The 26270-nt window shown below is 40.9% G+C and overlaps 1 protein-coding gene across 4 annotated transcripts; it reads left to right on the top strand.

Annotated features, from left to right (window-relative positions):
* The first annotated feature begins 1041 nt into the window (after nucleotides 1-1041).
* On the top strand, nucleotides 1042-26132 carry LIMD2 (LIM domain containing 2). Of its 4 annotated transcripts, none has more exons than XM_089532228.1 (5): nucleotides 1042-1229; nucleotides 18201-18339; nucleotides 19884-19928; nucleotides 23646-23785; nucleotides 24640-26132. In XM_089532228.1, exons 2-5 carry the CDS (start codon nucleotides 18298-18300, stop codon nucleotides 24797-24799), a joined length of 387 nt encoding a protein of 128 aa, XP_089388354.1. In that variant the 5' UTR covers nucleotides 1042-1229; nucleotides 18201-18297; the 3' UTR covers nucleotides 24800-26132. The 4 variants fall into 4 exon arrangements, with proteins under 4 accessions (XP_089388354.1, XP_089388356.1, XP_089388355.1 ...); XM_089532230.1 differs by lacking the exon at nucleotides 1042-1229 and adding an exon at nucleotides 14442-14508; XM_089532229.1 differs by lacking the exon at nucleotides 1042-1229 and adding an exon at nucleotides 17136-17235.
* The last annotated feature ends 138 nt before the right edge of the window (nucleotides 26133-26270 follow it).

The raw sequence follows: 26270 nt of genomic DNA, 5'->3' as shown, positions 1-26270 counted from the left end.
GGAGCTGAAGTCCAAAACAATAACAGAGTTTGAGCACCACTGTTCCAGACAAATAAAATAAAGAAAAATATAAAAATAAAAAAACAAATAATAAATAAATAAAATAAATAAATTAAAATAAAATTAAAATATAATAAATAAAAAATAAAATTAAAATATAATAAAAATTAAAATTAAAATATAATAAATAAATAAAATGAATAATGATAAAGATAAAATAAATAAAAATAAAATAAATAAAAAATAAAATTAAAATATAATAAATAAATAAAATGAATAATGATAAAGATAAAATAAATAAAAATAAAATAAATAAAAAATTAAATTAAAATATAATAAATTAAAATTAAAATTAAAAAATAATAAATAAATAAAATGAATAATGATAAAAATAAAATAAATAAAAATAAAGTAAATAAAAATAAAATATAAAGTAAATAAAATAAAAAATAATAATATAATAATAATACAATTTTATTTCTATTTCCCACCTCTCCCTGCGGATCGAGGCGGGATTAAAACAGTCAGCATATTACATAAAATAAAAAATAAATAAAATAAAAATAAAATGTAAAACAAATAAACAAATAACATATAAAATAAATAAAAATATAAAAATATAATAAACTAAATATAAAATAAATGAAATAAAAATAAAATAAATAAAAATAAATGAAATAAAAATAAAACAAATAAAAATAAATGAAATAAAAATAAAATAAATAAAAATAAAATAAAATAAAACAACCAAATTTTTAAAAGGGGCTAATAAAACCACACTGCTAGGAATGTACTGTAACTCTGTCTTCCTCCTGCTGAGAATGGGATATTTTTTGGGGAGGGGGATTCCTCTTGGAGAGATCGAGGAGGAGGAGGAGGCTGAAAGGGAGAGGAGGGAGGCATGTCCTGGAAAAGGAGGACAGAGAGAGCTGTTCCCCATGAGGGAGGGAGGGAAAGAAAGAGGGAGGGAAAGTGGGGACAAAATGGAGGGTCTGCTGAGGGGGGCTGCGCGCGCATTCACACAAAGGAGGCGTCGAGGAGGAGGAGGAGGAGGAGGAAGGCGAGAGGAGCGGGCAGACTGAGAGAGGAGCCGGGCTTTGTGTGCTGCTGGTGCTGCTTTCTCCTCCTCAGCCCCTTGCCCACTTCCCTTGGACCGTTGGCGGGGGAGAAAAAGAGGGAGCCGAGAGCTGAGGCCGAGGCCTGTTGGGGGCAAAGGACCCCTCCCTCGGGTGAGTGAGGGAATGAGGGAGGGAGTGGAGGGCCCTCAGAGTGGCGCCTGTGGTTGGGGAAGGGGCTCCCCCAGAGCTCCCTCCTCCTCAGAGGAGCCTCTGGAGACCTTTTGCCCTCCTGAAGAGAGGGGTGTGCCCTCTGGGGCAGGGGCTTGTGGGGTGGCCCAGGAGTCTGCCCAAGGCAGGCCCCAAAGGGAAGAAGAAAAAGAAGAGGAGGGGGCCCTGGCTTCTCCACTGCCTCCATTTCAAACCGTCTGCCCAGGAGGCAACCCTCGACGCCCTCCATCATCACCAAGAATGGCATTCCTAGGCAGGGGGTCCTCCTTTTCTAGGACACGCCCTACATTTCAACCCTCCTGCCCAGGATAGGATTTCAAAACGCCCTCCATTTTGAGCATCATCAAGAAGGGCAGGTTGTCCTCCTTTTCTAGGACACGCCCTACATTTAAAACCTGTCCAGGATAGGATTTCCAAACGCCCTCCATTTTGAGCATGACAAAGAACGCCATTTCTAGGCAGGGTGTCCTCCATTTCTAGGACATGCCTGACATTTCATGCCTTCTGTCCAGGAAGAATTCCAAAACGTCCTCCATTTTGAGCATGACCAAGAAGCATGGATTTATATTTATATGCAGGGTGATTAGAGGGTCCTCCTTTTCTAGGACACGCCCTGCATTTCAAACCTTTTGTCCAGGATAGAATTGCAAAACGTCCTCCATTTGGAGCATGACCAAGAAACATGGGTTTATGTTTATATGCAGGGTGACCAGATGGGTCCTACTTTTCTAGGACATGCCCTACATTTCAACCCTTCTGTCTAGGATAGGATTTCAAAACGTCCTCCATTTGGAGCATGACCAAGAAGACAGACAACCTGGAATCCACTCCAAGAAACCCCATGGGCTTCTGTTCAGACCCGTTGCCCTCGTGTCCCAGGGTGACCAGATCCTATTCCAAGACATGTCCTCCATTTCTACCTTATGTCTAGGAGGAATTCCAAAACGTCCTGGAGAGGAGGTTGAAATGGAGGACCAGTCCTGAAGAAGGAAGACCCATCTGCCCACCCTCCATATGCATGTAAATTCATGCTTCTTGGCCATGCTCAGAATGGAGGATGTTCAGGAAATCCTCTTGGTCACAAGCCTGAAATGTAGGATGCATCCTGGAAAAGGAGGATTCATCTGGTCAACCTTCATATAAATGTAAATTCAAGCTTTTTGGTTATGCTCAGATTAGGGGACATTTAGAAATTCCTTCTAACAGGAGGTTGAAATGGAGGGCAGGTCCTGGAAAAGGAGGACCTATTTGGTCATCCTGCATAGAAATGTAAATTCATGTTTCTTGGTCATGCTTCAAATGGAGGACATTTAGGATTGCATCTTTGACAGGAGGTTGAACTGGAGGGCAGGTCTTGGAAAAGGAGGACCCATTTGGCCACCCTCCACAGAAATGTAAATTCATGTTTCTTGGTCATGCATCAAATGGAGGACGTTTAGGAATTCCTCCTTGACAGGAGATTGAAATGCAGAGCAAGTCCTGGAGAAGGAGAACCATTTGGTCACCCTGCATATAAATCTAGATTCATGTTTCTTTGTCCTGCTGAGAATGGAGGATGTTTAGGAATTTCTCCTGGACAGAAGATAGAAATACTGTATAGGTCATGCCTTTGAAAAGGAGGATATCTGGTCACCCTGGGACAGGAGGGCAAAGGGACCAAAGAAAAGCCAGTGGGGTTTCTTTGGGTGGATTCCAGCTTGTCTGCCTCTCAGATGCTCATCTCTTTCCCCCTTTCATGTTGGGTGTGGGGTGGGAAATGTAGGGACCAGCAAGCAAGGCGTTTGGCTGCCTGAGGCAAAGGAGAAGAGAGAACTCCAACCCTTTATTCCACCTACAAGATGCCAGTGGTTTGAGATGTCTCTTCCTTCTATAACATCCAGAATCCACAGAACAGTGATACTTTTATGGGACCAACCAAAATCCACAATAGACATATTGCAAACTTTCAAGACTCTGTGAAGTCGAAGGCGGTCATGGCCGGCATCCATAGTTATTTGTGGGTTTTTCGGGCTATGTGGCCATGTTCTAGAAGAGTTTCTTCCTAACGTTTCGCCAGCATCTGGCTTCTTAATCAGCCAAAGGTGTTAAAAATCATTCTTGTTGTTGACATTGTGGGTCTTCAAGTCATTTCTGACTGATGGCAACCCTAAGGTGAACCTCTCACGGGGTTTTCTTGGTGAGTTTCTTCAGAGGAGGTTTGCCATTGTCATCCTCTGAGGTGGAGAGAGTGTGACTTGCCCAGGGTCACGCAGTGGGTTTCTATGGTGGAGCCACAGAGGAGGTAAAAAAATTATGAGGATGTTAGTCATTGGGCTGCATTTTGTCAAGATGTTGTGGTTGTTGTTCTCAGTTCAGATGGTATGGAAGGGTATTCCTGCAGCCAGGCCCCTTCTTCATCTGGCCATGTGGATACTGAGAGATTCTTTAAAGTCCAGTAAATCAAATTTAAATTCCATTAGTAACACAAAAAAGATACTCCCTTTGATTTTTAACCGCTTTACTTGATGGAGCAAGTGAAGCTTTGAAAGCTTTAACATGTCTGTTGTGCATTTTGATTGGCCCAATAAAGGTATCACTGTTTTGTGGATTGTGGATGTTATTGTACTTGGCTATATGGCCAACACAGCTACTCCTGCATATGTTTTCTTCTTTCCATGTTAATGATAGGGTAGGGTTTCCTTGCCCAAGAAAACCTTGTAAAATTAATGGGATCACCATAAGTTGACAGGTGACTTGAAGGCACATACACACATACAGTCCTCCACCACATCTGGGAGCAGTGGGGTAGTTTAGAGGACATAGGACAGGCTGTGTAGCACACACAATGGTGTTCTCCAGGCTGGTGGCATCTGGAGGCACAGAAGGACTGGCAGGCAGAGGGCCATTTCTGGACCACCTCTCTCCACATCTGCCTCCTTGGAGCAATTGCCTCACTCTGCCTAATGCTAGGGGCAGTTGCAGAAATAACTCCTGTCATGGTTTTGCTCTTGTAAGGAATTGCTAAAGTAGTGGTTAATTGTGAAAGAAAGATGCTGCTGACAGTTCAAAACTGCCCAGAGAATCAGGCACTGCCTCTGGCCTGGAATCCCATCGTCTCTGGTTCAGGGCAGGGTGGTGGGATTGGCTGTAGTTACATTGAGATGGGAGGAAAGGTACATGCCACATGCTCAGAGGCACACTGCATTACCATCACTTCGGTCTAGGATTGGGGAAGGGTTCCAAAATGGAATTAATCGAGCCTGTCCTGTCATTGGTTATTTTAAGAGGCATAACTTCACAAGGCAAAACAATTTCCTTCCCAGGTAAGGAAATTCAGAAGGAGAGAATTTTGTTCCTGCCTTTGGCATTTAAAAGCAAGGGTGGGTTTAACATCAGAATGGAATCCACTGTTGATTTTGACCTAGTTCTCACTAACAACAGATGAGGAAGTAAATGTGAGTGGTTGCACGCCGCCTAGGAGTGATCACTTAGGGGTGAATGCTTTTCTTTACCAAAAAAGATTCTTGATATACAGAAAATGAGATAGAAGAGGCAAGTTTCCAACCTGGATTTCCCCCCGGATATCTTGCTTTTCTGTGTATAGCCTTCTCAGGGCTACATCACATCATTATTTTCTGACATTGAAATATGTACTGGTACTGGGAAAGAGAACCACTGTGGTGGCATGGTTTGAGTTTTGGACTAGGATTCTGGTTACCAGGGTTCCAATCCCCTGTCTGCCATGGAAACCTACTGGGTGACCTTGGACAAGTCACATTCTCTCAGCCTCAGAGGAAGTCAATGGCAAATCCCCTTTGAACACGTCTTGCTTAAGAAAACCCTGTGACAGGTTCACCTTAGGGTCACCATAGATCAGAAGAAACTTGAAGGCACACAACACAAATAAGAAAAACCAGGAAAGAAGCTGGAACAGGGGAGAAATGGATAAAACCTTGGGTGACTGATATGCTTTTAGCCCCAGAAAACCCCATGATAGTGTTACCATAATTCGGAAATGACTTGAAGGGACACAACAACAGAATGGCAAGAGAATAGATCACAATAGGTACTCTGCAAGGAGATCTATATCCTCAGTTGCATCCAATAAGAGTGGACCCACTGAAACCAATGGGACATTTAAATCCTGATTAAGTTTCATTGATTTCAGCAGATCTAATTTAAGTAAAGTATGTACCTTCAAGTTATCAATTGATGTGGGGCAATCCCATTAATTTCATGGGGTTTTCTTAGGCAAGAAATCCTCAAAGGTGTTTTGCCATTGTCTTCCTTCTGCATCTACTCAATTCTGCTCTAAAGTTCACTCAGTCTAGATCCAACTACTGTATATACTCATGTATAAGTCTGGAAATTTAAGTCAAAACCTTAGTTGACTTATCCTCCGGTCAATGTAAGTATTGTGCTTTAACTCTTATTGAAAAACAGGAACTATCCCCTGGTGAAAGGCAAGAGTGTTATCTGTCCTGGAAGCACTGACATCCCTTTGTTCTCTTATCAATCCAGCTGCTAGTGTGTGCACAAACAGTTATGTCTGCTGGAATTTCGTAAGTTCTTTGGCATTGTTTTCCTTTGCTTCATCCTTATATCCTTTGTTACATGCCCCTAAATTTTACCCTCGACTTATATCAAAATCCATAATTTTGATCCCAAAACTTGCCCTCAACTTATACATGAGGTCAGCTTATAGTCAAGTATATACAGTGTGTTTTGTGGGTTTTCTAAAATTAATGTCCACAGCAGGCAAGTTAGCCCTCTCTCCATAGGTATTATGGAAGTCTGAAGGCAAAGAAAGACAGAGAGGTTGAATGGGCTAGTAGAAGAGATGGAACAGTGGTTTTATTTCCCCATAAACCTATGTACAAGAGAGAATTTTCTCTACATTATGACTAATTTTAAAACCTTGTTAGTATTCTGGTAAGAATCTGGTGACACTTTAAATATCTGCTTGGAGCATTAGTTCCATTTGGTTGTTCAGTGGACTTACTCACAGGTAAAGCATACAGGATTTAACTTATCCTATTTATTGTGGCACAAGGTTTCATTTGCTACTTTAATAAATGCATCAAGTATTATCCTCAGCATGCAAGCACATGCACAAAGGTTAGAATGAGGAAACTGTAATGTAAAAGGCAAAGACACGTAAGAGGCAATCACTGGAGAGTGGAATTGTGCTTGTGGTTCCATCTCAAGTGTCAGGTAGGCTATTTGGCCTTGCTTTCAAGGCAGCCAAGCATTTGCATGGTTGTCTGCAGCATAGCAGCTGCTCACAGGTAGCCTTCTCTATAGAATGTGGAGCCAGGTGGTGCGGAGGCAAGCCAAGAGTGCAGCTCCATTCCCAAATAGCTGTGATTGCTTGACTGCTGTTCAGTTTGAGAATGTGCCCAGAATGCCCCTGGAAATGACATTGTATCATCACAGAGCCACATTGCTGCCAGGAGTATTCTGGCCCAGAAAGACTGCTGAATGTGACCAAGCTGCCACTTGGAACAATTGTTGTGTGTCTTCAAGTCATTTCCAATTTTTGGTGACCCTAAGACTATGATACTTTTTAGGGGTATATTTGTTTGGAGTGGGTTTGCTGTTTCCTTCATCTGAGGCTGAGAGAATGTGACTTACCCAAAGTCATCCAGTGCATTTCTACAGCTGAGTGGGAATTCAATGCCTGGTCTCCAAAGTCATGCTGAAATGCCCAAAGCACTGTACCACACTGTTTCAGAAGTATAGCCTTTTTCCTGTGAGGAGGGAAGTGGGAGAGAAAGAAGGAGAATCTTAGCTACCTCATAAAAACATAAATCCACACCCACCTAAACGAGTTAAAATTTCAAGGAGAGGTCCCCACCACAACTTCTGAAAGTGCTGAGATAATCTGGGGTTAAACGTTTGGATCAGAATTTATTTTGGCAGTGAAAGGCCCATAAATAAGTCATGGTGGGGTTCTGAGGCTTTTTGAAGAGTTCCCTGATGACAAGATTGATGAAGGCTATGAATCACTTAGTCTAGCTGTGCTGCATGGCACTGTGGGGCTGTGGTAGTGGCCAAGAAATATTAGTTGTCATTTCCATCACTGCTCTGAAAAGGGCTGTCATATCTGTGCTCAGTCAATTAATGCTACATTTTTCATTATGATACCAGAGATTGCAGTAACTACAAGATCACTGTATTAATTTTCAATGCAAGCAAATTAACACTCAAAATTCAGAAACAAAGACTCTTCCCATAGATGGAGTGTGAAATGCCAGATGTCCAAGCTGGGTTCAGGAAAGAAAGAGGCACTAGGGCTCATCATATATGCTGAATACCAAAACAATTTCAAAAGAAAATCAGTCTGTGCTTTATAGAATATAGCAAAGCCTTTGATTGTAGAGATCTCAAAAAGTTATGGATTGCTCTGTAAGAAATGGATATGCCATAACGTTTGATTATCCTGATGTGTAACCTAACCTGTATTCAGGAGAAAAGGCTATTGTTAGGACAGAATACAGAGAAATGGAATTGTTTCCAGTTGGGAAGGAGATCAGGTGAGGCTGCATTTAATCACCTTTCTGTTTAACTGTTACACTGAATGTATCATATGTCAAGAATATACATATTCCCAATTCAATTGAAAGAATTCCCAATTCAATGGAAAGAATGCTAGCGTTGAGGGGGATGTTTTATGTTTTGGGATGATGGTATATTGGTATAGTGCATCTGTTGTCATATGAACCCTGAAATCCTGAACTGTCCCCATCTAGGAAGGCATGGCCATGATAGTGATTTCCTTCTGAACAGCATTTGGAAGGACCTCAATACTAGTTTGTAATCTAGACTAGGTCTGTCAGCTCAGGTAGGGAGACTGAAGGACAATGAAGGTGCTGGTACACCAGTAGAGCCTGAGACAAGGTATAAACACCCCAAAGCAGATAGAAAGCATTTTTATTTATTTTATTTCAAGGATTTATATCCTGCCTTTATAATCTATTGCAAAGTTTAACCCCTGCCTTACCATTTCTGCCCATGAAGGCCATGCACTGAGAAATCACGTCAATTCTGTTAGCCTTTCAACACAAATGGACAACCTGTGGACTACAGGCTGCCTATAGCCCTTGGAGGCCTCCAGTGTATCCCAGTTGTAGGTACACAAGTCCTTACAAATCCTGCCTCCCAGTATTGTTTTGGTTGTTTATTTCTTAGTCCTGGAACTCAAGGCATCTTACAAAAGTTATCAGAGATACAGCTAAAAATTCCCATTATATGGAAGTTAAAATATAATCTGATAATCAATAGAATTAAAAGCAGTTAAAGGCACTGTGAGAGTCCTGTGGCTCAGTTCCTGTCTCCATGCTTGTCACTCATGTGAGGTGAGCTGGAGGCACATAGAAATAATCCCATGCATTGTTCTCCCTATAGATTTACTACTCTACTCAACCCTCCAAACAGCTGCTTAATGGAGTGAGTAGAGTGTGATTTGCATGGAGTGTACAGGGTGTGGGAAAGGTCATTCCTGCATGCTTCCTCCCCAGCATGGTCTTGTACCTCATAGCATTTTCCCGTGGCTGAAGGAAGGATCAGAAGAAGCAGAGTAGGCTGGGTTAAGGGTAAGAGACTTGAGTGTGGGAGAAGGGAGTCCAGGGCTACATCCAGATAGAGAGCTTCAATTGCTTAAAAAGTATTTATTTGTGGAACCCCCCTGGTAACAGATTTTTTAAAAAGGTGGAATAAACAAGGGGGAAACTCAAAATAAAAGGGGAAGTGCAAACTGAAGATAGAGTTTTTTGGAATCCCTGTAAATATCCATCACTGAGTCAAGTGCAGTCACTCATCTGGAAGCACTCCTCATCCCATTCACTGCTGACCTTGGGCACATCCACTGCTGGCATGGAGCCCCCAACCTGCTGTCCACTGTTCATGTGCCCTAGAAGATCCTTGTGTAAGGTCATTGTGCATAGAACTATTTGCTTGTGACCTGCCAGATGGAGGGCATGCCCTGAAATGAAGAAACAGGTCTGTCTTAGTCCCATCAAGAACATAATGGTATGGATAGAGATATAACATCTTTTTAGAAGCAGCTGACATTTTCAGAAAACTTGAAAAATGCAACATTCCTAGCCTTTACAGATTGAAAATCACTTTGTTACTGTTAGAACACAAAATGCATTGTCCATATGTAACCTGGTTAGACAAAATTATCATATTTGATATTAAAAATACAGTCTGTTCAAAATATAATTTTATTATTGGTTACCAGTGGAGCTTTGAGGTCCAGAACTATAAGGAACCTTTCTGGTTCTTTAAGTTTGAGGAACATGGGGAGGGAAGGCACTCCAATAAAAACAAGAAGAAATAGTCCAGTTAGTAAAACCGATAAAGTTATTTTCTTTCCACTAATTCGCTGTGGCGTCAAATAATGCACTAACCCCCTCTGAACAAGTCTTGCTTAGGAAAACCCTGTGACAGGTTCACCTTAGGAATTGTAATGATCTGATAATACAAATTTTCATTTACATAATTAAAAAAAAACTATTTTGGGTCAGTAAATATATTAATACCTTATCTTAATATTTAAGTCACTTAAACAAATAATTCTTTAAAAAAACCTTTGAAATAATGGGGAAAATGTTGTTTTCTCCAAATGTTGTTTTCTGTCCCCCCCCCCCCCCCCCAGGCCAGCACATCTCTAGCAATGGGCTTTAGAGGCATTCACTTAGTCATGTGAAGACATCACCAGATGCTACAAGTACAGATGTTTTAGCAGCTAAATTTTAATTGGGTTGTCCTCTCCCTACCACAGACTGAAGTTAGAAGAGGGGAGTAGACAAGCTGGTGGACAAACAGACAGTGCTCCTACTTCAGTTGGTCTTCTGTATATGGATATTTTTTTCTGTTTAAAAATGTAGAGTTATTACTGAATCTGTTACATGGTGTGAACATTATGAATTACAGTACGAAGTCCTTCTCAGACTGCATCAGTAAGATTATCCATTCCAAAAGCCAGGAAGTAAGTCCTGGCAAGACCTTATTGGGGATCCTTATTTAGATAATACAGTAAGAACTAGAGTGCAAATCTGTTAAAAGGTTCATCTGACAAGGAGCGAAGGCTGAAAGAATGAGTATTGAAAAAAGAAGATGAAAGGAGCATGCTTACAGATCCCCATGTACTCAAATGAACAGCTTGACCAACCCAGCTGTAGGCTGAGAGCATTAGCTTTGATCTTGGCTCAGTGACAGGAAAAATATCCTAAACGTACAAGTTGTTCAGGAATGAATGAAGCTGCGTCTAGAGGGAGTGTCAAGATCTTCCATTGAGGTTTATAACAGAAAGTTGAACAAACATTTGTCAGAAATATTTTTGATACCAGGGCGCTGGGTAATCTGAAAGTTGGCTTTCTGTTTTGAGTGTTGTGCCTCAGCCCCAGGGAAACATCCAACTCGTGTGTTCTGCTATTAAACTGGGGTGGGGAGAATGTAGTTTGTGGTTTGCATGCTGAGTGCTGTTTTTGTGCCCCCCAGGGCTCTCCAGAGGTGAAAAGGATTTGGTCTAAAATACCCAAAAATGATCTTTAAGGGGTGTGGAGGGCATTTCCACCACGCTTGACCCCAGGGATCGAGATGACAGCTTGCAAGCTTTTCATGAAAAACTGGCCTCAAAATGCTTCAACATTTAGGGGCCCAGGAAACCTCCGAAACATATCCCTTGGAGGGTGTTTAGTGGCATTTGGGGGCAAAATTTGTTTTTTTCATAGATGTAGGTACGAGTGTTTGTGTGACTCTTAAAGGTCTCTTGATGGGCTAATGTAGCCTCCCTAGTCTTCCATAGTTGCCCACTCCTATATTAAAGGGATCTTCAAATAAATAAATAAACAAACAAACAAACCAGGCAAATTGAGAGGAATGACTCTGCTCATGCTTAGTGGCACTACCTTCTTTGCCTTGGCAGCTTTCCCACGATGCAGCAGCCCAGAATGTGCAATGTGAAGTTTTGCATTGCAAGGGTGGGTACAATTGAAAAAGGTTGTGAAACTTATATCTGGTGAGCCTTTGTTGCAATGAGACCCTGATGTTTCTCTGCAAGATCTGCCAGCTCTGTTTAGTGACTGTTGCCACTGTGGGCACTGAAATAGTTTTTATATGGTTGCAGTGAAGGAGGTTTTGTCTGTCAATAAGTATTATTACCCTGTTAGCAGGGCACAAGGAGATCAATGTAACCAGCCTAATGCCAGATACTGGGGTCCAGCGATGAGGGAGGGGGGAAGTACCCATCACCTTTATTACCCTTTTTGTGAACTCTCAGGGCATCTGGCTGGGTGTTATTAACAACATGCTTGGCTTGTTTATGGGCAGCAAGGCTGTTCTTAAGAAAGGAAGGATTCAAATGCTCTGTTGACAGTAAAAGGTGGAAAAAAACCTGCAGAGGAAACAGTTTTTTCAGTTTCTGATCCTCTTTGCGTGATCTTTTCTCTTTTCCTACACACCATTTCCTCTGTCAGATAGGAGGATATGTAGCAACATCTTTTTCCTTTTAAATAGCATAACGGTCCTTTTAAATAGCATAACGGGATGCTCCGTCTGTTCTCTTGGTGAGGCAAATGATCTCTTTTCTTTTTCTCAAACCATTTATCTTGTGCATCTTGTTTGGAACTGAAGCCTTTTCACTGAACCTCTTGGGTCTTTTTAAGAATTAGGGGGTGGGAGGTTGGGATGCTGTCTAAAGAGCCAATATGCTCAGCCCAGATGTTAGCCCAGATCCCATTCCATTGTTCACCAAATTCACCTTTGGCCTTATAGCTTGAGGCCAATGCTACTGACCTGATATAGATCTTGAGAGGTACCAAATTTCACTAGGGATAAGGAAAAAAAGCTTTTACTTTTGCTTCTAGTTTTGCAAAACCTGCTTGAGGCTGTTGCTTGCTCCCCTCCCCTCTCCTCCCCAAACAAGGAGTTAAAATAGTTGTTGTTGTTCTTGTTGTTGTGTGCCTTATGACAATCCTTTCACAGCAAGATTTTTTTTTGCAAGGTTTGTTCAGGTTTGTCATTGTCTTTTCCTGAGACTGAGTGTATGTATGTAAGTTGCCCAAGGACACTCAGTGGGTTTCATGGATGAGTGGAGAATTGAACCTTGGTCTCCAGTGCTGTACTCCAACACGCAAATCACTACACCAAACTGGAAGCAAAAATTAAGTAGAAACAGTGGTTACTTAGTGACTAAAGAGCTATTTTTTCCTTCATACAGCACCTTATCTTTCAGTTTTTGAAATACCATTTTAGGAAATGTTACAAGGGCAGCGATTTTGCCCATACAACAAAAACAAAACAACCCAAATCTAGCCTGTGATAATAATTTAATTGGGTCAACCAAAAGGTATAAATACATCATGCTAACTTTTCAACCTTCACAGCTTTCCTCGTCAGGCTTCTTGTTATGTTCCTTCAAGTTGTTTCCGATTTACAAAGAAAAATAATGACAACAGTAAATCTACAAGAACTAGTTCTATCTAGACAACGAGAAAACTGAAATAGTCAAAGAGTTCACATTCCTTGGCTCAGATATTGATCAGAACGGAGACTGCAGTTGACTGCAGTGAAGAAATCAGAAGAAGAGTAGGATTGGGAAAGGCAGTTATGAAAGAATTGGATAAGATCATAAAGTCTACATGGACATAACTCTCAACTCTAAAGTGAGGATAGTCCAAGTCATTGTATTCCCCATCATCATGTATTATTATTATTATTATTAACCTTTATTTATAAAGCGCTGTAAATTTACATGTATGGACAGTGAAAAAAAACTGATAGGAAGAAAACAAATTTGAGATATAGAGAATGGTGTTGAAGATACCGTGGATGGGCAAGAAGACAAACAAATGGGTCCTAGAACAGATTAATCCAGATTCTCTTTGAAAGCCAAGATGACTAAAATTGAGGCTGTCGTACTTTAGCTACATCATGTGGGAAAATGAATCATTAGAAAAGACTATGATGCTAGGAAACATGCAAGGCAGTAGAGAGGAACCACATGCCAGACTCAGTCAGGGAAGACACTGGCTTTGGCTTGTAGGACCTGAGCAGAGAGGTTGAGGACAGGTTTGCTCAAAGTTGACTTGAGGACAGTTAACAACAACAATAAAAGTGAACCTATCACAGGGTTTTCTTGGCAAAATTTGTTCAGAGGGACTTTGCTTGAGACTGAGAGAATGTGACTTGCCCAGGGTCCCCCAATAGATTTCTACAGCTTGGTGAGGATTCAAACCATGGTTTCCAGAGTCACAGTCCAGTGTCCAAACCGCTTGTACATCACAATCACACTCTCTCTTCATCAGGCAGAGATGGTGGAACAGCATACAAGGAAAATAAAGTGGTGTGGTTCTGGCATCTACATTTTGCAATGGATATAATAAGAACTGTGTTTAGATGAGAAGTGAGGCTTATTGCTTCTGCTTTCATTGTCTTTGTTCCCACTTAGCATATGGATAGGGATGTAGTGAGGACTTTGTCCACCTGCATTTCTGTGACAAGCAGAATGCAGATGCCAGGACCTCAGTATATCACTATATTTTTTGTATGCTATTTCACCATCTCTGCCTGATAAAGAAGCCTGGGATTTCATTTGGATCCAGTTTTAGTGCCGTCACTAGCTAGGATGTCATCCGGTGCGGAGGCTTTCACCCGGGAAGGCCATGTGTTTGTGCCTTCTGCTGCTCCGTTGTTGGGCTTCCTCCCCAGGGAGAAAGCATGGCTATAGAGCAGCCAGGAAGGGCATGTGTTTGCCCCTCCTGCACTGAAGGGGGAATAGGGCCCAACCAGGTGTCATCTCTCTTTTGGAGTGTTACCCAGGTGAAAGCAAATGGCAGCTTACCTTCCTTCTTCCTGCAACCCCTCCAGGCTACATAGAGGGAGGGTAGGAATTAATGAGATTTTCCAAGGTATTTGAAAGTGTTAAAACAAGGGTGGGCACAGTGTAGCCTGCAGAGCTGTTTTGTGGCCCAAGAGGTTAAAAACTATTAGGGGCAAAAATGTATATTAAATTTTGTTTGTGCCATCATGGCCCCAAACATGGGAGCATTTTTGCCACATGGACACCTGACCTTTTGTATGAACAGGAAATGAACAGGAAGTGATTTTGAGATCACTTCCTGGGTTGTTGTTTTTTAAATAGCCTCTTAGATGGCCCAAGGTGGAGGCAAAAATGGCTAGTGAATTTTTGGAGGCAAAATTTTGGACTGTGTGGGGTATGTGTGTGTGGTAAGAGGTGAGGACAATGCACCCCTCTAGGCTCCAACAGAGTTGCCCGTGACTGTCTTAGGGTGGATCCGCACTACAGAAACAATTCAGTTTGAACCACTTTAACTGCCATGGCTGATTGCTGTGGAATTCTGGGTATTGTAGTTTGTTGAGGCACCAGAGCTCCACTCCGGAATTCCATAGCATTGAGCCATGGCAGTTAAAGTGGTGTCAAACCGGATTGTTTCTGCAGTGGGGATCCAGCCTTATCAAAACAAACTGATAATCAGGCTTGAATGTGCCTCATGGCAGAGCTGAGAAACAAAGAAAGAAAGAAGTGGGAGAAGCTCATTGTGGCTCTCATTGACACACATTCCTTTTAACAAGGCAGAGGAAACCTTTACCCTGTTTTCAATACAGTCTTGAGCCTTTGAACAAAAGCAGGGCTGTATTCAGCTTAGTAGGTGGTGGTGGATCATTTCCATATGAGGTCTTCCAATAAATGAATGGAAAAACCAATAGTTTCCTCTTTGGCACTGTTACCAAGATCAAATGTCTGTTATTTGAGGCCCAACTATAAATGCTAGTCGCAGACCTGTCTTTGAGTGTATACCTCTTTCCAAGTTCATTCCTAGTTTTTCAAGCCTGCCATAATCATGTGTGAATTGCAAAGTCTAATTTGAAGAGCAAAAGAGATGTCCCTGTCATACTTATGTGCAACCTCTTGTCTTTCACTTTAAAGAGGGTCCTCGCTCATTGGAAAAGAAGCTGTGAACAGGCTGTTTTCTTTCTTGCTATTTTTGCTCTTGAGCATCTCCTTTAGCTGCCTACTGCTACTTTGCTTGAGCTTCCCTCATAGTGGCCTCTTTTTATTGGGCAATGAGAGGAAGCTTCAACATCCTCTTCCACTACCATTGGGAAGGTAGTAGTAGTGGCATGATAGGGAGAAGGAAGCTGGAGTGTGATACTAGCCAGGCAAAAAGCTTTAAACAGTTTTCCTTCCAGCTGGAGAGAAAGGGGAGGTGTGAATATTGTGCTTTATATGAGTGTGAGAGAAAGAATGTACAGGGTACTTGTGTGTGGGTGTAAGGAGATGCTTTGTGTGCAGTTTTTTTAGATTACATACAATGATAGTGTATCTTTCAACATTTTTATAGCATTATTACAATAATGCAGTACTCACACAGGCAAATTTTGTCATAAATTCATAAACACACATAAAACAAAAACACAAAAACTGTGTTTACTGTTCATAATGTGTGTGTGTCTATATATATAGAGAGAGGGAGGGAGGGACAGGGAGTGAGAATAGTATACTGGTTCACTTGAAATATGCTGATACATATCTTTCTGTGCAATCTAAACAGAATTATATTTCACTATTAGTCACATTTTCAATTTAACTGAGGACAGCCAGTACCAGATGTTGGTCAATAATTCACTCCTCTTCAGTCTTTGCTTAGTTTGCCTGGAGTTAGTGAAAGCAGCCCTTACACATACTATGTGCAAGACCGGTTTGCTTGTCAGAATGCATGTACAGTCGGCTCTCCTTACCCATGGATTTTTTTTATCAATGGATTCTAGCATCCACTGCCTAAAAATATTCGAAAAAGTATAAATTCCAAATAGCAAACCTTGATTTTCCATTTTATATAAGGGACACCATTTTGCTCTGCCATTATATTTAATAGGACTTGAGCATTCACAGATTTTGTTATCCACAGGGGATCCTGGAACCAAACCCCAGCGGATAACAAGGTCCCACTGTACTTTTTAACTTAATTTATTGAACAGATTACAAAATCTTAGTGAACGGATGTCTGCAGCAACTCATGAATTACTGCAATATTTTCTCCCTATATTGCATCTCCACCATGTATAAGAGTGTGGGTATTTTTGTTAGATATGTTACCGTGTGTCTATGCACAGACGTGTTCAAATATGAAGTTGCTGTAGATATTTTGGGGTGTGAAAAATAAGATACCTTTGTATACATGATAGTGGAACTACTCCGGAGGAGAATTCAAAAAAGCCTACCCTAAATTGCAGAGTCCAAGATTCCATATAGACTAATGCTAGAGCAGTTAAAGTGGAATAATAACGCTATAACTGAGTAGTGTCAAAGAGCCTCAGGAATTGGCAATTTGTTGTTCTCCAGTTAGTGCTGGACTGCAACCCTCTTCTGCCCTAGCAAGCATAGTCTGTGCTGAGGGATGGTGAGAGCTGTAACCTAGCAGCATCTGGAGAGCCACAAGACTGCCTTGTGTTATACACAGAGAGGTTATATGAAAGTTTATGCCCTTCATTTTGGGCATGGATTGGTCCTCTGAAAGAGTACTGCCACCCTGCATCTTCTGTTTTGTGAAGTACAGTACCTGGCACACTGCCAGCGCTCAAGAAAGCTTTAATTCTGGTGGCAGTATTAATAGAACTTGTTTTAGGCCCCTTTTGTTGTGGATGCTGGCATGGTTGTCAGATTGCAGGGGATTTTGCTTGGCGCTCTCTTTTGCCCATCTGGTGCCTAACCTGAGCTTGTTGACCCTGTCTTGACTGGCTGTGTGAAGCTTGAGCTTCCAGTAGAGTGTACAGGAAATAACAAGCCAACCACAGAGGGGAGCGGAAATGAATCAAAACCATTTCTCAAGCAGCCTGAAAGGCTTGCAGAGGAGGCAGCACTCTGTTGTGAGGGCTCAGGTAGCAGAGAAAGGAGGCCTTGATCCATCTCCCTTTTCTGAAGGTTAGAGAATCTTAGCAGGTATGAGAGCAGACCGTACCAGGGGTGGCCAAGTGAACAGGGCAGTGCCAAATGACAATGAAAGTCCTGGCAACATGAGAATAGGTGGGATTAGAAATGAGTTGAAGGTTTGTTTGGTCTCCTTTTTAAACTTTGCATTTCCAAAACTAATTTCCCAATGTGCATTTCCCAAACTAATGTGAAGACTGGAACCGTTGGAGACTGTGTACTTCTCCAAATCTTGTGCTGTAGCTCTTGGTTCAAAAATGTAAAATGAGCAAGTTAAGGAAGACTGAGGCCAAAAGCAGAAGAAATTCAATATGAAAGTGCTAATTTTCATGCACTTTCATAAACTGTTTGCGGGATATGAAAATTGAATTGGAGGAATTTGTGACTAAAAATGTACAAAATTAAGGGGATTGAAAATAACCTTAGGTAGGATGCTTCATCAAGATTTTTTACCGGAAGTAGCAGAGGGAGGTAGCCCAGCAGATCAACGGGAGAGATGTGTAGACATAGAAAGCTGTACTAGCCTATCTGGCCAAAGAAAGGGGTGGGAAAATGGACCATTTATAAAACAGGATAATGAAGTACAGAATGCTTCCAAACCATTTTCATTATTGGGAGTCTTACGGGATTCTTGCAGGATTAAATACATTTTACTGTTTATATACGTAGGTTAAGTTATGTCGATGGCTATTATTATATTAAATGTATTTTTAAGAATAATATATTGAACAATGATTGGTTATTTACATATTGGTGAAAATATGCACCTAAAGTCCCAGTGTTCTGTATTCTGCTGCAGTGAATAAATGAAATAAAATATTAAACCTTCAAAAATGAATTGAGTGTTTGAGGGCTGCTAGCCGAACATATGCAGAATTTTTGTAAAAATACCAAGATTACCAGACTTATAATCTTTAGACCTGAGAACCAGAAAAAAGTGATCCTGTGCAAGAGATTACTTCCTCTCTTTTTCTTAGGTATCAAGAGGGACCAACTTAACTAAGCCATATCAACGAAGAATTAGCACGACCAAAGGACTAAAGCTACAACCTGTGTGTGGGAGGACATAAAGCTATGTTCCAAGCCAAGGGGCCGGCCAGTACAACCTCTACTAATGTATGTATTGAAATCAAGATTTTAAATTGAAGGGGTTTGCTGCTTCTCCTTATAAAGTTGGTTGGGGGGAGTTAATGAGTATCTTGGTTACTTGAATTGTGCAATTTGTATATGGAAGGCCATTTTAGTCTGTTGCAGCAAAACCAAGAGACTAGCAAATTTGTGATAGCTTTAGCTTTTGTGGACTAGAACTCACTTACCTGATGTATGAAGTGTTATCTGGGTATACATATACACATAGGTATCCTGGCAGGGCAGGCAGGGGAGTAAATAGTGAGGTCAGCTAGATTTTGTGATGCTTAGAAAGATAGATTTACAGATGCTTAGAAGATACCAAGTGGAACTTAAACTGAACATTTCAATGTGTTTAGTGTAAGTACTGTATTAACTAAGTTTGGATGCAACCAAATGGTTTCACTACAGATTTTGCTCAAGTTGTCAATGCTAGTTGATTGAATATTGTTGAAAATTGTCAATATACCTTTTTTTTTGCACTTGTCTAAACTATGAGTTATCCTGAGCTGTACCTTTTACATTTCAAGGCAATTTTGGATCAAGTGTGTTTATAATTCTCCTCCCTCATACCTCATTGTATCCTCATGTATAAAATATACTTGAGAGTAACACTGTATTCCAGAAAAGCTTATGTCATAATAAATACGTTAGGCTGCAATCCCATAACCAAACAAAGGCCAATTAAACTCAGTGGGACTTACTACTATATAAACCTATATTGGATTGCATCTGTATAGTATTGTAAGATGCCACCACACTGTTATCTTGGTTCCTTTCTCCTTCCTGGAATTTCATCTGGTGATTCCTGTGAAATACATACATTTTGGTGCAGGATGTGGCAGTAACAAAAAATTATCTCCAGCAAATAACAAACAAACCTATGTATTCTGGTGTTCTTTAGGAGAATTCATGCCTGTGTCGTGTAGATGTACATTTTCAAAGAATACTCCTTTCGGTGGGGTTATTGAGACCTTACGGTCACTCTAAAAATGATGACAGGAAGTGATGGCAGTTTGCTGCTATTTGGAGAGGTGCTGCAGAGCAAAACAGTGGTACTTGGGCTTGGTGTGTGTGTGTGTGTGTGTGTGTGTGTGTAGCCTTGGGGGGGGGACTATGGAGAAATTGTCTCCCTTCCCCCACACAGTGGCTGACCTCTACTCTAGAACATCATTGTGTCATTGTGTTTGAAACCTTTCAGACCTGGACCTGGACTTGAAGATCCAGCTCTAGTTGCACCACTTTGTAAACTGTGTGCATTTAGAGGTCCTGTTGCTGACCTTTCTGTCTACATAGCCGATGAAGCTGTACCACTCTTCTGTAAATATGTCTGGCTCTGTTTGCACTCTTGCTGCTCTTAGTTGTTTGGTTAGCTTTTCTGTTAATATGATGCCCCATTTCCATCGTTCATTGTACCAACAGTTAGTTGAGAGAACAATGTTTGCTGTCCTTTTGAGGGGAGTGTATGCTGTGATTTGACATGCAGCAACAAATATGAACATTAACTCTCATTCTTCTTTTTCTCTCTTTAGGAGGCAAAGAGCAACTCAGGGGCATCCACTGTGCAAAGATCCAAGGTGATTATCTTCCAATTTTTGTACTTTCTTGCATGACTTATTTCCCCCAAACATGGGAGCGCAGTAGAATACTTGTGCTGTCTAAAATTGGACTTTTCTAATACCACAACTGTATTGTTTTGGTCTTTGTTCACAGAGGGACAAAGAGAAAAGGGACCTCTTAATCTCTCAATAACACTGACTAATCAGACAAATCTGATCAACAGAGATGTACAGTATAAGCAGGGCTTAATATAAGCCTGGGCAAAGTGCCAGGATTGTATTTCATTGCATAGGTTCAGCAACAGATATAGTGGGCATTTGGGAAATCAGGTGGAATGGAGGGAATCAGTGGGATGTGGTTATTCTTGGAAAGAACACATAGCAAAGGGCATGTTAAGATTGCATATCTCTGCATCTTTACTAAGGGCAAAGAATCCAGTAAACCAGAAAATTATCTGCAAAGTCAAGGGGAAACATATTTTAAATATATATTATATGTCAGTAATTGGTTTTAACCATGGTGCAACTATTTTCTTTTTGTTTTTCTCTGTTTCCTTCTTGTCTATCACTGCCTTTGAATTCAAACTTTTATTTATTTATTTGTCTTTAAACAAAGCATTAGGACATAACTGCATACCTCAAGCCAAATACTCCAAAAATGTTCTTCAGAGGGAGAAAGAAAATAGAGAGGTAGACAAAGATGATAGTGCTGTTAATAGTAGGTGACCCATTCCTTTGGTTGAGACATGCATTTTTGGGTCACAAAAATTATAGATTTTCTACTCCAAATGATTTTGTTCTTTGGAATAGGACTGTTTATATACATTAATGAGTGATTAAACAAAAGGAATCAATGAACAGTTTTCACTGGAGGGAGGTTACCTATGCTGTTCAACCTGATCATTGCTCATAAATGAATTGGGGTAGGAATGAATGTTGAAATTACAAAATGTGTGGATGCACCAAATCATTCAGAATGTTAAAAACTAACATGGATGACAGTGTACTCTAAAAAGATCTTTTCAGACTGGGAGAGTAGGCACTAAATGGCACATACAGTTCAGTATATTTTAGTGCTAGGTGAGGGACACTGGAGCAAAGTATACATATACAGTGCGTCCGCATCATATGTGAGCACCTTTTATGTGGCTTTCAACTTACACTGAAAGCCACGCGATGGGGTTGCAATGGTGCATGCACCTGTGGAACATGCACCGTGCTGCGCATCATGAACAAGCCCCATTATTTTCAATGGGGCTCGATCATATGCGCTATTTGCCTTTGGCGGAGGGGTCAGAAACAGATCCCCCGTGCAAGGCAAGGGCACATTGTACATCCCTACACAAAATACCCCCCCCCCCCGCACATTTCAAATCTACTATATACTGATGAGTCCAAATCATCAGTATATATTTTTGGCGTTATGGTGGATTACTCAGATAAAATGTCAAAGATAAGTGGGGCAGCTGTGGAAAGATCAATTCCATGGCAGGGATTATATGGAAAGTGTCAAAAATCTCAGTATGGGATGCACAACTGTTCTTGTCTACAGTTATGATTTCCCCATCTGAAAACTGATGTTATACAGGTGGATGGAGTGCTTGAATACGTCCCAGATTAACATCTCAGCCCCCATTGACTACCCTGTCTTGTCTGTTTTAATAACGTTAAAAGTATTGTTTTATTGTTATTGTTTATAATTATGATTTATTAGTTATGGTGGGTCGGTGGGTTTTTGGGACATTTTATTTTATTATATTTTAATGTTTTAATGTTGTTAGCCACCTCGATCTTAATAAAGAGGTGGGGCATTAATAATAATAATAATAATAGTCATAATAATAATAATTTCCCCCACCTCGGTATAGGCCATTTGGGTCATATGACCTCTTTTTGCCTGAGCATTAGTCCTTTGCCGACATAAATTTTTATCAGATTCAGCATTCTTGGGATGTGTTAGATCAATTCAAATCCTTTTGATCATGCATCAGAGCAGGAAAGCAACCCTGTTATTGATTATTTCATTATTCTTTAGAATTTCTAATGCATTTTACCGTACATAAATTCCTTTACTCTTCTTACCCTACATGCTGACTAGGTCCAATCTTTAAAGCTTTTACATCTTTTTATAGTTCTTCAAGTAAATAGCTGTATACCTTTAGGTCATATTCCTATATCCTGTTGTTTGTGTAATTTTGTTTATGCATCTTCAAAGAACAGATGTCATATGAATGTGACAGCAGCCACAGGAAAATCATTCCATTCTGGGCGCACATTCTGCAAGTTCTGCCAACATCTTTCCTTGATTTTTTTTTCCAAACTCAGCTTGGGGCTAGAGGAGTCATGGAAAAAGAAGATGACCTCTACTGCTTTTTAAGATAGCAATTGCCCTCTTCAAGGGCCGGGGTAGACAAAATATGAACAACATAAATGCTTTCCATATTATTTCTTGGAAATTTGGTAAAAAAATCCAGCTTCAGGCAGAGATCAGGATTGGAAGAATGCTGGACAGGGAAGAGAGAGGTGATGCAGGGAAGAGAGAGGTGATGCAATGAAAATCATTGACCCCTCTTTCTGTTCTATAGCCCCAGTGAAAATAATACCCGGTACCCAAGAAAGCTGTTTGACCCCAGGTAGGGTAGCTTTTTCACTGTCACAGGCCATCACAGTTTACCTTAGCATTAAAAACACAAATGATACTCCACTTTAGATGTAGCTTGAGCTTCCATTTCATTCCCTAAATAAATAAATAAATAAATAAATAAATAAATAAATAAATAAATGATTAAAAATTGTAGCACTATATTGACAAAGTAGAATGAAAAGAATAAGCTTAAATGCCATGATCTGTATGAGCTTTTTTCAAAATACTTTCTCCACACCCTACATTTGCCTCTTGGCGTGTATTCATATATTATTATGAATCAACCCTTGGATTATAATTTACTCCTTGTAATCCAGACATTATCGGGGAGGAAAAGGTCTCTCTGTGTGTGCACATATGTGTAAAGCAGTGATTGCATATGTGTTGTCTAACTTCCAGGTTTTTGCAGACAACTCCCCCTCCATTAGCTGGGCTGTTTTTGCTTCCCAAAGCCTGTACTTTATTGTTGTTATTGTGTGTCTTCAAGTTGTTTCCAATTTATGGCAACCCTAAGACAACCCTATCACAGGGTTTTCTTGGCAAGCTTTGTTCAGAGGAGGTTTGTCTTTGCCTGTCTCTGAAGATGAGAGAGTGTGCCTTGCCCAAGGTGGAATTCCATGGACAAATGCAGATTTAAACTCTGGTTTTCAGAATCGTAGTCTAAAGCTCAAACTACTACATTTGCTGTCTCTTTCTCTATACTTTATATCCCACCATTTTACATTTGGGAGGGTATGCTGTGGGCTGCCACTAAAGTACCTGTTTTTAGTAATGAGAACTCACTGAATAAAGCAAGAAAATACCAGGCTTTCCAGGATGTATTTCCTCGCTTTGGTATAGCCACATGGAAGCCAGGGGCCAGGACAAAAGTGGTTTTAAAAACACCCACCCCTGTCGTGATAAAATTAAGCCACTGACTATATCTTTAAGTTTCCCTCATCTCTGCTGTTCCATGACAGTGGCAGGTGAAGGGTTTAATTGTGTTTTAAGAGAAGCTTGTGTACTGTCTATATGCCAGGAATATATACTGTTGGGTATATTATCCTGTTGTTTCCCTACGTTCACATGTGTTGCCTTTTGCTTGCCCTCAGTCATTCAGCTTGAAAGCCCAAGTGAAGGAGACCTGCAGTGCCTGCCAGAAAACTGTCTACCCCATGGAGCGCCTGGTGGCTGATAAATTTGTCTTCCATAATTCCTGCTTTTGCTGCAAGCACTGCCGCACCAAGCTAAGGTGAGAGAAGCAGGGGAAGCAGAGCTTTCGACTCAACGCAGGGGAGGTGCAGGGGATATGAGAAGTCAGGCCATTTCCCCAGGTCAGGGATGGGCAAAGGATGACCCCCTTGAAGTTACTGGGCAGCAACTCTAAATTTTTCAACATTGACTATGTTTGGCTAGAGTGGATGGGAACTGTAGTCCAGCCACATCTGGGGGCTATGCTTTAGCCACCCTACCCTAGATAGTTCTTAATTCTGACCTTATTATTATTATACTTTATTTATATAGCGCTGTAGATTTTCACAGCCTGTACCTATGTATATCACTGGTGGGAAGGTAACAGCGTTCCATTCAGTCATACTGTCCACATGACCACAGTAGTCATCTTCAACAACACTGGCTCCCTCGGCTTAGTAACAGAGATGAGCACTGCCCTCTACACTCGGGCACGACTTGGCAACCTTGTCAAAGGAGAAACCTTTACTGTTACCCTTTATAAACTCAAACACCCCCCCCCCCAAGGCAGGGCTGATGGCAGATTCTGGGAGCTGTATTCCAAGAATGTAAAATTTGTAAGTTCTTTTACTGGCACCTCCCACAGACAGAGGAGAATGATGGTAACTGAGATCTCAATTGATATAGGGGAAATATACTTTTATTAGTGGCAGCTGCTTCAAAGTGTGATCACAGGTCAGATGGGGAAAGATTTGATCTCCTCAGTCATACTGACAGCTGAGGTGATACAAACAGGGGGCCTTTCTTTTCCTAGCTTAGCCACCAGCTTGCTATAGTAGCTGTCCTCCACACTTAGGGAAAACTGTATGTCTTCAGATCCTAGTGGATCTTAAACTGTCTCTTCCTTCCTTTCAGCTTGGGTAGTTATGCAGCTCTCCATGGGGAATTCTACTGCAAACCACACTTCCAACAACTGTTCAAGAGCAAAGGCAACTATGATGAGGGCTTTGGCCGCAAGCAGCACAAGCAGCTCTGGCTGCAGAAAGAGGTGGAGAATGGGACCGATACAGCATGACCCATGGGCCCCTATTTCTCCACATTGAGAGCTTTGGTATGGGGATGAACTGAGCTGATGGAAAAGTCATGGTCCTTGCGGGGGTTGCTGGGAGCAGGCAAGACAAAGCAGGAATAGAGGATGGTTTTTCTTGGTTTTCATGGTTTTCTTTTGCTTGTTTATCTGGGCTTTGAGAAGATTGAAGAACCCTGGAAGCAGCCCACATGGTGCTGGGAATAGAGATCTTGTGCAACTCTTACAAGAGTACAAAACTGCTGCCCTGGTTGGGGCACAGGGCATACTGTGATGCAAGAAATATACTGGGACTGTTATATCTACCCTTTTTGGACAGACTACCAACAACTGTGATTCAACCTCTGGTACAACTTGCTGATCCAAAATCCATCCTTATTATGCTTTGTCATGTGAATCACAAAATGTATAAGCATCCTATTCTCCACTTGCATATCCTATCAACAACTCACACAAAGTTCCCACAGAATAGCCTCGATTGGGGAAAATGCCAAGGTACTTATTGTCTATATCCTTAAACCTTAGGCCAAGGAAGTCTTTCCAACAGGCTTTGGGGCAGGAAACAGTGAATTTTTATCATTAATTTGGTCCTTTAATCTCAAATACCCCAACATTAGCCTACATCTTTTTTCTTATAGAAGAGATGATACACTTCTGTATCAGAGATCACGCAAAATGCACAAACTCTGGTTTGGACATTTTAATCAAGTGTGGGATAAGAACATATGTTTCTTTAGAGGATCCAATGTTACATTGTTTCTCCTGGGATCCTTTCACACCACACAATTATAGTGCTTTGATACCACTTTCACTGCCATGATCACATCCTATGAAATTCCAGGATTTGCTGTTTAGGAATGAGAATTTAGAATTCTCAGCCAGATTGCGCTAATCGTGCCTCTAATCAAATTACAAATCCTAGGCTTTCAAAGGATTTTGCCATTGCAGTTAAAATGGAATCATAAAACTTTTTGCTGTGTTGTGTGAATTCCCTGTTATGGTTAAAGGTAAAGAACACTCCTGGACAAGAGGGAACGTGGGCTGTGTGTGTTACAACTGAAATATGCACGCCAGTCCAGTTGGGACACAAAAACACCTGATGTGTTTGTTCACGAAATGAGATTCCAAACCTTTGTACCCTGGTTTTCATCAGCTCTGTTCAATCCATTCAGCCTTAAATCTTGGAGAAACATTCATTGTCTACCTTTTATATTTGCCTTTTTTGGTGGTATGTGGTAAGCTGAAGCACAAACTCGTGGTGTTGTGTCCAGAGTTGCGCTGTCTGCTCTTTTATTTTTGTAATATAAGTTTTCTGACTCTTTCCTGCTTCATGTCATTTTATGAAAGGGCTTGACAATGGTGAAATTTACAATTTGACCTCTGATATTTGAAAAGATTTTCTACAACGCATGACATACTAATGTGATTTCATTAAAAGAACAGCATAGCCAACATAGTA

Source organism: Sceloporus occidentalis, unplaced genomic scaffold (genome assembly GCF_023333645.1).
Source record: "Sceloporus occidentalis isolate IW3139 unplaced genomic scaffold, rSceOcc1.0.p SCAF_7, whole genome shotgun sequence".
NCBI classification, from domain to species: domain Eukaryota; kingdom Metazoa; phylum Chordata; class Lepidosauria; order Squamata; family Phrynosomatidae; genus Sceloporus; species Sceloporus occidentalis.
The sequence above is the reverse complement of the archived record's forward strand: the minus strand, read 5'-3'. Positions and strand labels throughout refer to the sequence as shown.

Excerpts from the sequence above, each read along its gene's own strand:
- LIMD2 (XM_089532228.1), top strand. The coding sequence starts at position 18,298 with ATGTTCCAAGCCAAGGGGCCGGCCAGTACAACCTCTACTAAT. Across the intron at positions 18,340-19,883 it reads CCAGTACAACCTCTACTAAT|GAGGCAAAGAGCAACTCAGG; the intron begins GTATGTATTGAA and ends TTCTCTCTTTAG. Across the intron at positions 19,929-23,645 it reads CCACTGTGCAAAGATCCAAG|TCATTCAGCTTGAAAGCCCA; the intron begins GTGATTATCTTC and ends GCTTGCCCTCAG.